This window comes from Barbatula barbatula, assembly GCF_947034865.1.
Source record: "Barbatula barbatula genome assembly, chromosome: 5".
Lineage (NCBI taxonomy): Eukaryota > Metazoa > Chordata > Actinopteri > Cypriniformes > Nemacheilidae > Barbatula > Barbatula barbatula.
This window is the reverse complement of record NC_136769.1, coordinates 4,571,259-4,583,645: the sequence shown is the minus strand read 5'-3', so window position 1 is coordinate 4,583,645 and position 12,387 is coordinate 4,571,259. Positions and strand designations below refer to the sequence as shown.

At 41.6% G+C, this 12,387-nt stretch overlaps 3 protein-coding genes across 6 annotated transcripts; 1 reads left to right on the top strand and 2 right to left on the bottom strand.

Annotated features, from left to right (window-relative positions):
• Window positions 1-2,203: 2,203 nt before the first annotated feature.
• On the bottom strand, window positions 2,204-3,868 carry LOC306894871 (ecto-ADP-ribosyltransferase 5-like; the record flags this gene model as incomplete). The annotated part of the gene is made up of 2 exons (XM_079457709.1): window positions 2,204-2,721; window positions 3,853-3,868. The coding sequence occupies 2 exons, from the start codon at window positions 3,866-3,868 to the stop codon at window positions 2,204-2,206; spliced, it is 534 nt and encodes a 177-aa protein (XP_079313835.1).
• Window positions 3,869-4,422: 554 nt separating this feature from the next.
• LOC306894507 (uncharacterized protein) lies at window positions 4,423-9,363 on the bottom strand. Of its 4 annotated transcripts, none has more exons than XM_079457131.1 (4): window positions 9,117-9,363; window positions 7,438-8,081; window positions 6,808-6,954; window positions 4,423-6,664 (listed from the first exon to the last, which is right to left on the bottom strand). In XM_079457131.1, exons 2-4 carry the CDS (start codon window positions 8,026-8,028, stop codon window positions 5,786-5,788), a joined length of 1,617 nt encoding a protein of 538 aa, XP_079313257.1. In that variant the 5' UTR covers window positions 8,029-8,081; window positions 9,117-9,363; the 3' UTR covers window positions 4,423-5,785. The 4 variants fall into 4 exon arrangements, with proteins under 4 accessions (XP_079313257.1, XP_079313260.1, XP_079313259.1 ...); XM_079457134.1 differs by having other exon boundaries at window positions 4,424-6,664; window positions 7,438-8,048; window positions 9,117-9,282; XM_079457133.1 differs by having other exon boundaries at window positions 4,424-6,664; window positions 7,438-8,910; window positions 9,117-9,259.
• rnps1 (RNA binding protein S1, serine-rich domain) lies at window positions 9,232-11,973 on the top strand. Its single transcript, XM_079457135.1, has 7 exons — window positions 9,232-9,384; window positions 9,934-10,089; window positions 10,279-10,455; window positions 10,537-10,642; window positions 10,752-10,905; window positions 10,990-11,131; window positions 11,397-11,973. Coding segments are annotated over exons 1-7 (843 nt in total). The 5' UTR covers window positions 9,232-9,382; the 3' UTR covers window positions 11,503-11,973.
• Window positions 11,974-12,387: the final 414 nt, after the last annotated feature.

Sequence of the window (12,387 nt, the reverse complement as noted above, 5' to 3'; positions counted from 1 at the left end):
AGGCCAGATTTGACCCTACCGAGAATCTTCCATGGCCTCGATCGGGTCAGATGTTCGATGACGATTGAACATGAGCGTGAACTTGTTTTCTTTGAAGTATAGTATTTAAAGTCCCCTTGAACCAAAAGTTGCGATCATTTTACTTCCGTATTCTGACACAAGGAGGACATGAGTGGGCGTGGCTTGCGTTTTTCACTGCGAATTGATTGGATGTGTAAAACAGCGGCTGTGTTGATTTTGAAACGGAACCGCCAGCAGAATGACATTTGAAGGGGAGGAGTTAACAGATGCTCCGCCCAAGCCGTCTAATTTACGTCGTTCAGATGGATAGTCAGTACAGGGCGGAAGTGCATTTTCAGATTTTAACTGCAGATTATGAGGGCACATGAATTTAAAGAAGAAAATGACCAACATGGATAAGCTACTTACTATGAACGCTGCAATATTTCATGACAAAAAAAAGAATTTACATTTTTAATTTCACTGGGACTTTAAAACCTATAAACATTATACTTAAATATAGTAAACTATAGTCAAAAAATGGGCAGAATTTCTAGGCACAGCCAGGGGCCGGAGGGTGTCAGGCCCCTGGCTGATGTTGTCGGAGGGTGTCAGGCCCCTTCAAACCAGGACCTTCAGCATGCACTGGGACGGTTTACAGCCGAGTGTGAAGCGGCTGGAATGAAAATCAGTACCTCCAAATCCGAGGCCATGGTCCTCAATCGGAAAAGGGCGGCTTGCCCGCTTCAGGTTGGTGGAGAGTTCCTACCTCAAGTGGAGGAGTTTAAGTATCTTGGGCTCTTGTTCACGAGTGAGGGAAGGATGGAACGGGAGATTGACAGACGGATCGGTGCAGCTTCTGCAGTAATGCGGTCGATGTTCCGGTCTGTCGTGGTGAAGAAATTCTGTCAATTTACCGGTCAATCTATGTTCCTACTCTCACCTATGGCCATGAGCTTTGGGTCATGACCGAAAGGACAAGATCCCGGATACAGGCGGCCGAAATGAGCTTCCTCCGCAGGGTGGCTGGGCGATCCCTTAGAGATAGGGTGAGAAGCTCGGTCACCCGGGAGGAGCTCGGAGTAGAGCCGCTGCTCCTCCACATCGAGAGGGGTCAGCTGAGGTGGCTTGGGCATCTGTTCCGGATGATTACTGGACGCCTCCCCCGGAAGGTGTTCCGGGCCCGTCCGACCGGGAGGAAACCCCGGGGAAGACCTAGGACACGCTGGTGGGACTATGTCTACCGGCTGGCCTGGGAACGCCTCGGTGTCCCCCCGGAAGAGCTGGAGGAAGTGTCTAGGGTGAGGGATGTCTGGGCATCTCTGCTAAGACTGCTGCCCCCGCGACCCGACCCCGGATAAGCGGAAGAAAATGGATGGATGGATGGATGGATATAGTCAAATTAAATACAGTGTTTAAAGTCTATAAACAGTAAATATCGCTTATTCCTTCCCCGAACTCTTTGTAAGTCGCTTAAAAGCGTCTGCTAAATGACTAAATGGAAATGGATATAAAAAAATGGAAATAAATTAGGAATTGTCTCTTAATTTCTTTCCAGAGCTGTATAAGAGGACGTTATTGGCCTAAAATGTACCAAAGACAACCACACTACTGCCAGATGTCTAGAGTTTTTTCCTGAACGCGGTGACGTCTAATATGAGGGATAAAAACATGATCTGGCTTTTGGGTGTTTAGCTCTACAACACGTTCCCATGGTTGGACCCGTGGATCCAGAACTGGAGACTGCTCATGAAAAACTGGAGCTTGACATCAATGAGATATCAGGGTCGCTTTAACCTTTCACAAATAAGATCAGAACAGAGAGTAAATGTGGAAAAAATGCCGTCAAAATTCATCCATTAGTCATTTCATAGAACTTTATTATCATTTTTCTCAGTGCTTTTGAAAACAGCAACGTAGTGTTAAGTTGAAAACGAAAAATGTACACTACAGGATACACAAATGAAGAGTTTTATTTGCAAAAGGTTGTTTAAAATCTTGTTTCTTTCTTATGTTATCATATTTGTATTGTGTTTCATTTTTTCTAAATCAAGTAATCACAGTACCAAGTGTTCTGATGTTTACTTTCCTTTAATCACATGTGATTCAATGTTCAATTTATGGTGGAAAAAAATACAAGTGTGGCAACATTTACTTTTTTCCACATCACGATTTTTTATATGGAATCCAAAAAACCTTTTATTTAGACTAAGGCACAGTTCAGGTTGCTTTCTGTTCCTGTACTTTTCAAGTAGAAAACAGTATCACACCAGTCATTTTTCTTGATTTCAGTGACTTTAAACTTCTCATATGGGGGAATGAGCACCTCTCTCTCGTGATCACCATACTTAGAATATGCTGTCATATTAGCACCTTCGCAAGTTTGGATTTCAAAACAAGATTTCCCATCAACGTAAATCTCTGCTACAGCACGATCAGTAGATGAAGATGCAATCTGGCCAAACCGAACCTCATGGTTCACGCTTCCAGCAAATTCAACATTGATGCCACGATACGTTGTCATGCAGTTTGTTTGTGCTTCTTTCTGTTGCTTATTTAAAATCTGTATGGCATCCGTCAACAAAAAGTGAAGCGAATACCATCCGTATGTCTTGTCTTTGTACTTGCCTTTACCAGTACGAGTAGCTTCATTAAATGGTGTATACACTTTGTCATCAGTGTACACGACAATGGCTTTCACATGGTTTGCTGTTAAGTGACCTACAGTGTTTAAAGTCTATAAACAGTAAATATCGCTTATTCCTTCCCCGAACTCTTTGTAAGTCGCTTAAAAGCGTCTGCTAAATGACTAAATGGAAATGGATAAAAAAAATGGAAATAAATTAGAAATTGTCTCTTAATTTCTTTCCAGAGCTGTATAAGAGGACGTTATTGGCCTAAAATGTACCACAAATCCAATATTACAACACGAATAATTATTCATACATACATTCACACAACACACACATTTGCACAACAAAACTGTATTTACTGCAAAGTCTTACATACTATAGTTTTCAATTTGTACAGTTATTTGTGATGGAGATATATATATATATATATATATATATATACTGTACCTGTATATTAACCTTTTATGGTTGTCAGAATGTTGTCTCAGGATGAATGATGAGAGAGGGACGTCTGGAAAGGATGCTGGAGACGGTACCTTTATTTATGAAGAGTTCAGATGCAAAACCCTCTAAATGAGATAACCACCTCACGTCAAATATGAGATTATGATGTCGAGCGAATGCACTCCACACATAGTAAATGTTATTCAAATAAGTTTGATCCAAAACCTACTAAATATCACACCCTGACAGGTCTGAAATATCTGGCATTGCTTAAAGTTAAACAAAAAGTCGTCTGATGGATTTAGAGGGTTTTGCATCTGAACTCTTCATATGTATCGTGTGCGGTGTGAATGGACCTGAACCTGATCTTGATATGAGGCGGCACAATTTCCTATTGCTTTCATTCTGTAAGCACAAGGGAATAAACATTAAATGTAATGAAAAAGTTCATACAACTGCATCCCCCCATCAAATGATCCCAGATCACTTATCCAAATGAAAATGTTACTGCCCTTTACGTATTATGTGAACAATGTAGTCAGATTATTGATAAATGAAGTTTTAAAACCATATTACTAAAAGAAGCAATGTTCACCCCGTTAGAGATCTAGTGGTTTAAGTCGAGTTATAGATATCTGAGTAATACCTTCCTCGTTGGCCGGTTCTGGTATCTCATCGCATATCTTTAAAATAGGACATTTGCATTATACAAATATTTGATAGAATGTAAATTAACCTCAATGAACTTCTTATACTTCACTATCATTTCATTTGCCTTTGGTCTTCTTCATCGACACTTGTGTAATATCAGGAAGATATGGAATATGGTTGTCTGAAGATATGTGAACTTTCAAGTAATATTTCTAGTTGGTGAACGTATGAGAAACAATCGTACACAGCGCTCTTGATCATGTTTGGGCAAAGACGGCCTTCTTTTTGTATTTAAAGAACTCAGGGGGGTTAACATGTACATTCTCAGGTTTAATTTATTACGAGTATTTTAGTGTATTTTGATTTGAATAAAGTCAAGAGTTGACAAATGAATCATACTGTGCGACAGCGAAATGTGTTAATATTACATGATTTTCTATTACTAATATTATTTATATCTAAGATTAATCTTCATTGTTAAGCTTTTTTAGCTTATGTGCCATCACACTATATAGATCACATTTGCATATTAACCTGTTAACCAAACACACATATTTATCAGAGTAAGAGTTTGGTTCCAGAACTAGATAACTGTTTAAAAAAAAATCTAAAATGTTCATATGTGATGAATGTCAATCAAACTGCAGTTGTTTTGTTTTGATTTAAGCCATAATAACTCAAAAATATCAATAAAACACAATAAAAACATGATATTTATGGTTTATCTCATTTTGGAACTAATGTAGTAGACTGCTTCGGATGACGTAAACAACGCTGGTCCATAACAACTTGCTGTTCCTGCTTTAACACTACACAAACGTTTGAACAAAAAACCTTCAACATTCCTTTTACAAGCAAACATTTCATTACATTTGTGTATATATTATATTATTGTAGTAACTGTGTCAGATAAAAACAAATCTTCTTGAATGACAACTTTTGACCAGCAGATGGCAGAACTGTCTCATGAAGAAATCCTACACTGCCTTCACTGTTCTTGGGAATTTAAGGGATAGTTCAACACAAAATGAAAATTCTGTCATTAACTTTCTTCTTTCCTGCAGGACACAGAAAATGATATATTTTGAAGAATGTTGGGAACAGAAAATCATTGGTCCCCATTGACTAGCTGGTGACGTGTCCATCCAATAAAACTGAAGGGACCAATGGTTTTTGGTTATCAACATTCTTAACAATATTTTCTTTTGTGTTTTGCAGAAGAAAGGAAGTCATAAAGGTTTAAAAGTTGAGTAAATGAATGCAGAATGTCCATTCTGAGGCTAACTCCTCTTAATATACACCACATTAAAGAGCCAAAAATCCCCAGGTATTATAATATCTTTGCAAATGCTGGTTGACAATGTCATTCAAAAATTGTTTACATCTGTAAAGAAAAAAAAATGTATACGCTGTTACATGTCAAAATAAATCATTGATTCTGAGCTCAGCTATTGATCTTATGCGCATCCCTCATATTAAGTTACAGTTGTGTACTTCTGCTGAAATGTTTTCAGACAACCATCAGTTCAATGTGAAGTAAAACACCACCTTACTATAGTTTCACACTGCACTTCCATAAAAAGAGAGATCATGTTTCTCTAGATCTATTGTGATATTTATTTATTTCCGTATGAAAAAGGAAAAAACATACAGAGATAAAAGAGATACAAATCTCTTCTCTTGGTCAGTTTCTTGCTGGTCTGATGAAACTGTGTACAATAAAATAAACAGAGGTCTCTCACAAACAATGCTACGATACTGCTTAACAACTTTGCGTTTAACTTCTTGGGATCGTTCATCCCAAAAAAGCTAATTTCTTCACCCTCATGTCATTCTTAACCTGTATAAGATATTTTAAGAAATAGTGGAAGTCAATGATGGTCAGTTTTGTTTGGTAATCAACACTTTTCTAAATATCTTCGTGTGTGTTCTGCAGAAGAAAGTCAAACAGGTTTGGATGAATAAACGATACACACAATTTGTATTTGTGGATGATCCGCCCCTTTTTTCTACAGTCAGTTCTCTTGCGCTTGCGCTTGCATTGCACGTTGCCATTGTTAGACGTTCTCCACTTTAATAATGTTCAGCTCGGCCTCGTGTGGGGACACTGGAAGACTGGAGGTCTGGTTATGTGGGCTACAAGCCTGGAACGACCCGTCTCCACTGGTAGAAGGCATGTCTGCTGATTTTCTCTCCATCCCTGTGTACGAGTCTGAGTGTGACTGTGGAAACGGCGAATGAGCAAACGTCTGCGTGTGCGCCTGCGTGAACATCGTGCGTGTCTGCGCATGGGTGAACGAGGGCACGCCGGTGGTCGGGCACTGCTGAAACCCGTTCATGGCAGGTGGGCTAAGCTGGTCCAGGGAGAACGGCTCAATGCCTTCGAGTCCCGAGTCGTGGATCTCATTGTATCGTGTCTGGGCTTGACTGCACTGAGCGTAGACGCCCTGACTCCCGGCGGGCTGACTAAAAGCCTCGGAGGAGGCCAGGGAACACGACGCTGATAACGTTGAAGCTGATGTTGACTGAAGTACGTTGCACGGCTCTAATTTGGTTGCTAAATCTTGAAGGGTGCCTAGGATCTGCTTCTGGACATGAGTCTGCTGGGCTTGCTCTCTCTCCAGACGGCCTTGTTGATCCACCATCATCCTCAGCGCTACACCTAGATTTCTCAGTTCGGAGCTCAAGGACCGGATTTGCTCCTGGAGGCTGCTCACGGCGGCAGGGTCGAAGCCGCTCCTCTGGGGAGGAACTGAAGCCTGGCTTGTCACGTTTTGGACCCGTGCGGGCGGAACAGCATTTTGGGATGTACTTGCGGCGGTGGCCGGGTCTGGGAGTCGGACACCCACACGAGGAGGATGTTGAAGAGAGCGAACCGGAGTGCCCATCCGCTGGATCCATCTCCTGGCAAGACTGGGTCCTTGGTGTGATCCCCTCTGTGGAATAAAGTTTTGATCATTAATATGATTCGTTTATTATATTAGTTTAATTTTTTTGTCAATGTAAAATTTATGGTCAGATGGAGAAAACATTTATGTCGTAAATATTATTTGATTGATAATGATGCTGTCTAACTCACCATGTTTGGAGCTCTGGATGCTGTGAGGTCGTATGAAGCTGTCTGAGGTAGCACCACTTTTCTCCCATCAGGACCAGAGAAACACGATTGATCTCGTCTAACTGACAGCGGCACCTGCTGACCCGTCTGGGGTCCACCGTCCTTTACCTTTAAAAAAAAAACACACAGACAAGTTTATTATGATAAATATAACAACAACAACTGTAATAGGAAAAATGTCACAAAAGCACGTCCGGCTCACATTTTATTATTTATTACTACATTAACACAATAATGGTTATTGGATTCTTTTTGCAAACAGATAACTGAATAAAGTGTCAAATGAATTATGACTAAATAATATTAATATTTTTGTGCATTTTTGTATTACATAAATAAGATGCCATGTGAATTGGGGGGGGTTATATTTAATGGTCATGAAAATATAAAACAAGTCTAAAGATTTACTTAGGGGTGAACATGATGCAGACTAAAGTTTTTAATAGTAGTTTTATTAATGTTTTTGTATTTATATTTTTAGTTTTCATATTTATACTAGTTACATTTTTATTTGTTTTTTTATGTGCGTATTTATTTGTCCATTTTGAATATTACTATACATTTTTTTACATTTATTTTCAGTAAACTCACCCTTGCCCTGTGAAGCAAAGCTTTATCCAGCAGTCTCTTGCGAGCCACCAGCACAGGGTTGGCAGGTGATGGTGTGTGTCGTCGTCTCACAAAAGCAGCCCCGCTCGTCGTGCCCGTGCCGGTCACTGATCTTGGCCCCTGAATGCCGGCGTGCTGTGTGCCCTGTGCCAAAGATGTAACGCTGACAATCCGAATATCCTCGTCTTTATCACCCTCCTGTGCTTCGCTTCTCCCTGCCGTCCCGGAAGACTGTCCACCTCTTGCATCCGAGGAGGCTGCAGTCAGCTGAGAAGCTGCGACCCGGGATGCTTCTCTAAGGAGGTTTCTCAACTGCTGGTTGCTCCATGCACCCTGTCGAGCCTCGCCGCCGACCGCCTCCCTGGCCGACGTCGGCACGGCATGGTTGCTACCCACCGCCGCTCCGTCCTCCTTTCGAGTTCTCCCTTGAAACTCTTTCAGGAAAAGGTAGATGGCCTGCGCAGACACCTTGATGTTCTCCAGCTCCAGGACGGCTTTGATCTTCCGGAAACTCAAACCTGCTTCCCGCAGCTCCACGACTTTGCGCTTGGAAGCATCGTCCAGTCTGCCCATGGTGGAGATCCGCAGTAGTACTGAAACCAACACAAGACCGGATGGAGCAGGTCCTATAAACAATGCACGGACAGAAGCGATCATGGGGTGTCTTAATATTGTAATTCAGTGTGCTTCCACATACTGCACCCCTTGGCACATATAGGGACATTTTGTGACAATTCAACTAAATCTTTCTATGGTGAAAGCAATAATAAATAGTACAGAAATATTCTTATGCCATACATTGGTATTTTCCCACTTTTCATCTAACTGTTGGAGCCAGATTCTTTGGGGGGTGAAAAATTACTTTCAAAATGTCTTATTTTGTACATGTACACAGATCGTCGGGTCTCTTAGTAGAATCTGTTGACTACGGCAATCCTAACATCACATTACATGCAAACGATAACACGAGAAAAAGCACTTTGTGTTTTTAACATTTAACATAACATTTCAGATTTTCGATTTATCTTCATGTCTCCACGTTTCTACGATCTGATGTGATACCACCAGAAACACAGGGCATAAGTGGAAATTGTAGAACTCATTTTCAATGGTCAAGAACCAATCATGGGTCAAGTTGCATATAGCAAAGGTCAAGCTGACACTTATTGCATCGCAGGAAAAGTGCCGAAAAGTTGTTGCGTTTTACAGTACTTTAACAACACTACAGTACTTTAATACTACTTTAATAGTATAGCACTGCTATAGAAAGCATGAACCTCCCATCAAACATCTTGTGCCCATCAGAAACAAATGCGAAACTAGGGTCACCATTGACTTGACCATAATGATATCAGTGATCTGTGGCCATTTTGGGGTTGAACTATTCCTCAATACTTAAGCATAGGCTGAACACCCCTGTCCAGTCTGGACAAACTTCCATGCAGTGGGACCCACCTGTAAATAAATCATAAACAAAAATAAAACAAACCGGCCTAACCCACTGTAAACATGCGCGTTTCCTCAAACGTGAAACCAGCATCTGTGATTTAAACAGCCACCAGATTGCACAGCTCGGAAGTCATTGACATTCATGCATCGATCCCAAATGGCCGCACGTAGCGTTTTATTGCACTAAACACACAATGGAAAGCATCGCTCACCTACTGCGACGTCGCTGCACTTTCATTTACGTTTAAACCGATCCATGACACGGTCACGTGACGACGTTTACGCTCACATCTGCCATTATATCACAGAAACGCGCACAAATGCGTCTGTTTACTGTATGTCGTCCCCCGAGCGTAGCCCCGCCTTCCCACGCTCGTCGCTGAGACGGTGACGTCACACCCGCAAACGAACGCGTGAGGTCATTAAAGCGCGACGGTCCTCGATCTCGCCGTTGAGTGTTGCGCGCTGTTCATTCATCATGTAAGTTTCATAGTTCTGGGTCCGTTTTAGCAATATCGTTAAAATGCGGTTTATTGTTAATGTCGAGTGCGCGTGTAGAGGTTTTGGTAACGCTTCGTTAATTTACGATAACGTGAATGATTTGAGCACAGCGTCGTTGCTAAGTTAGCATTAGCCGCATAGCGCTAAGAACGAAGAGCATCATGATGCAATAAAACACAATGCAATCGTATAAATGTCATAACTCGTTCATTATTGTGCATTATCTGCTTTTGTTTTTCTGCGTATTGCTTATTTAGTGATCATAGCCTCGTTTGCACGTTTTTCTAATTACGTGCGATACGTTACGTTAACGTCACTTTAGTAATACTGCGTTGTTGTTGTTGTTTCTGAATGTGTGCTATGGTTTGTGAATGTGGTTATGATTTAATACCATGCAGTTGATCTGATATCATCCCCACAGAATCTTTGATCGAATCCTTTGCAGAAACACGTTGAGGTTATACGTGGAGTTGAACCAGATTGTGATGCTGTTTTCTAAACAAAGATTTGTTTTGTTTCTTTACACAGGGCACCTTCACCGACCAAACGCAGAGAACGTTCTGAGGACAAACCCAGAGAGAGAGCGAAGGAGAAACCCGCTGGAAAGGATGGAGCAGAGAAGGAGAGAGGCAGAGAGAAGATCCGCAAGCGCCGGAGTAACTCCACTGGCAGCAGTAGTAGCAGGTCCGGTTGTGTAGTTCAATGTTAAATGGACACATTCTATAACAATAAAATCTTACTGCATCACATTAACATTTTAGCTGTGGCTTTGAAGGATGGGTTCTTCTCAAACCCACTAACCGCAGGTTAAAATATAAGACACAAGACGTTTTTCGGGTAATTAATCATTTAGTTTGTCCTCTACATGGCCAGTTCCAGCTCAAGCAGTTCTGGGTCCAGCTCGGGGTCATCCAGCGGTTCCAGCTCTTCCTCTGGCACCAGCCGTTCTGGTTCATCCAGTTCCTCCCGGTCCTCTAGCTCATCCGGATCCTCTGGGTCTCCAAGCCCGAGCCGCCGTCGCCATGACAACAGGCGGCGCTCGCGATCAAAGTAGGTTACAGACGGAGTGCACATTTCAATCAGCCAATTAAACCCGATCCAATGATGTTAATGAGCTTGTGCTGTGATCAGGTCCAAATCACAAAAGCGTGGTGAGGAGAAAGAGAGGAAGAGGAGGAGCCCCAGCCCCAAACCAACTAAACTTCATCTGGGAAGACTCACCAGGAACGTCACCAAGGTAAAGATTATATGTGTGTTTGACTTGCATGAAACACTTAACTGTGCTGTGCATCGTATTTCTTATAGCTTTTGTATAAGACTCTATTTCTGTGCTTGATTACGTTTAGGAACACATTCAAGAGATCTTTGCGACTTACGGGAAGATCAAGATGATCGACATGCCACCGGACCGCTTGCATCCTAATTTATCAAAGGGCTACGCTTACGTGGAATACGAGTCTCCAGAGGATGCCCAGAAGGCCCTGAAACACATGGACGGAGGTACTTTTGATGAGAAGCTCATCAAATTTCAGATCAGTTCCAAAGAAAAGATTTCTTACATGATCACCTGTTTACTGTCCTCAGGTCAGATCGACGGTCAGGAGATCACAGCCTCTGCTGTTCTCACCCAGAGGATACGAGTTGCCCCACGAAGGATGACGCCGCCACGGAGAATGCCTCCCCCTCCTCCAATGTGGCGCCGCACGCCACCGCGCATGAGGAGACGGTATGTTTTTAAGTTTTTTATCTGTAGTGTATATCGCGCCCAGAAACGCTGATAGGTCAGTTTGACCCAATCTTTCCAATACCTGCAGGCTTAAATTAACTTTTTTAATTTAATAAATTATCCGTTTACTCTGTCTGTTTATTTCTTCTCTCGCTTCAATAAGAAGTCTCTAACAGGGCTCGTGCCTTTTTATGCGTCTTATCAGATAATTGGCATGTGTGTCTGATTCATCTCGGCCTCAGCTGACAGTATGTACTTTTAACAGGTCTCGGTCTCCACGGAGACGCTCCCCGGTGAGAAGACGCACTCGCTCCAGATCGCCGGGTCGTAGACGACACCGTTCCCGCTCCAGTTCTAACTCGTCCCGTTAGACGCTCTCACTCCTCACAGCAGCAGCTTTACTTTCACTGATCCCTGATATATTTCCTGTGAGGACCTTTTGCTTTAGATTCATTTGGAAATGATTTCGTCTGAAGGTTTTTACTTGTAGTACCTCAAGGTTGGACGAAAATGTAAACGCCCTGTATTACAGCATCTTTTGAGTTAGAGTGAATGGGATTGGATTTTATTTGCTTGTGTGTTTGTACACTTGCTGGTCTTGTACTAGATAGTGCTCCATTTTACTGTGATTCTTTTGTAATGTGCTTTTTGAGAAATGCAGCCTATAACTGGTCAATAACTTTCCAAAATACATTTATATACAAAGTAGCAGTTGTTGTTTTGTTGGTTGCATTGTCGGCTCATATTCCAACCCACAAAATTAAAGATGCTCAAGTTTGTAATCCTGTAAAATCTGTTGATCTGTACGATGGAAAATGAATCAATAAACCAGTGTAACATTGTATTAGTTGTCATAAGTTGTTTATTTGAAAATGGGAAGGGCAATTCAGTAAAAAGGCAACCTTACTATAAAAAATAGTTTTTACTATATGCTTACTTGCAGCACAGATGACTCTAATACCCATGTAAGGTCAAGTTTTTAAAGCGTTTGTTTTATTTTTCATATTCAGGGAAGTGTTTCTTCATAATTGTAACATCCATAACGGTACATATTTCTCATTTTCTGTTCTATAAACTTGAGCACAGACTGATGTTTTTCTAATGTTTAAACTCTATCAATATGGGTTTAGAAAAATATAAACGGACCGTTCCGTATATTGGTAACAAACACATTTTCTGAGTGTCACGTCCATAATGCAAATTCTCTCATCACGCTGGAATTGCCCAAAAAATCTAACTAATTGAAATGTACTTAT

What these genes read in the sequence shown, in the direction of transcription:
- LOC306894507 (XM_079457133.1), bottom strand. Translation starts at nt 8,112, where the DNA reads ATGATCGCTTCTGTCCGTGCATTGTTTATAGGACCTGCTCCATCCGGT. An exon ending in CTTTGCTTCACAGGGCAAGG is followed by an intron (nt 6,955 to 7,437) that starts GTGAGTTTACTG and finishes TTTTTTTTAAAG; the next exon opens with GTAAAGGACGGTGGACCCCA. An exon ending in CATCCAGAGCTCCAAACATG is followed by an intron (nt 6,665 to 6,807) that starts GTGAGTTAGACA and finishes TTTATTCCACAG; the next exon opens with AGGGGATCACACCAAGGACC.
- rnps1 (XM_079457135.1), top strand. An exon ending in AGGCGGCGCTCGCGATCAAA is followed by an intron (nt 10,456 to 10,536) that starts GTAGGTTACAGA and finishes TGCTGTGATCAG; the next exon opens with GTCCAAATCACAAAAGCGTG. An exon ending in CCTGAAACACATGGACGGAG is followed by an intron (nt 10,906 to 10,989) that starts GTACTTTTGATG and finishes TACTGTCCTCAG; the next exon opens with GTCAGATCGACGGTCAGGAG.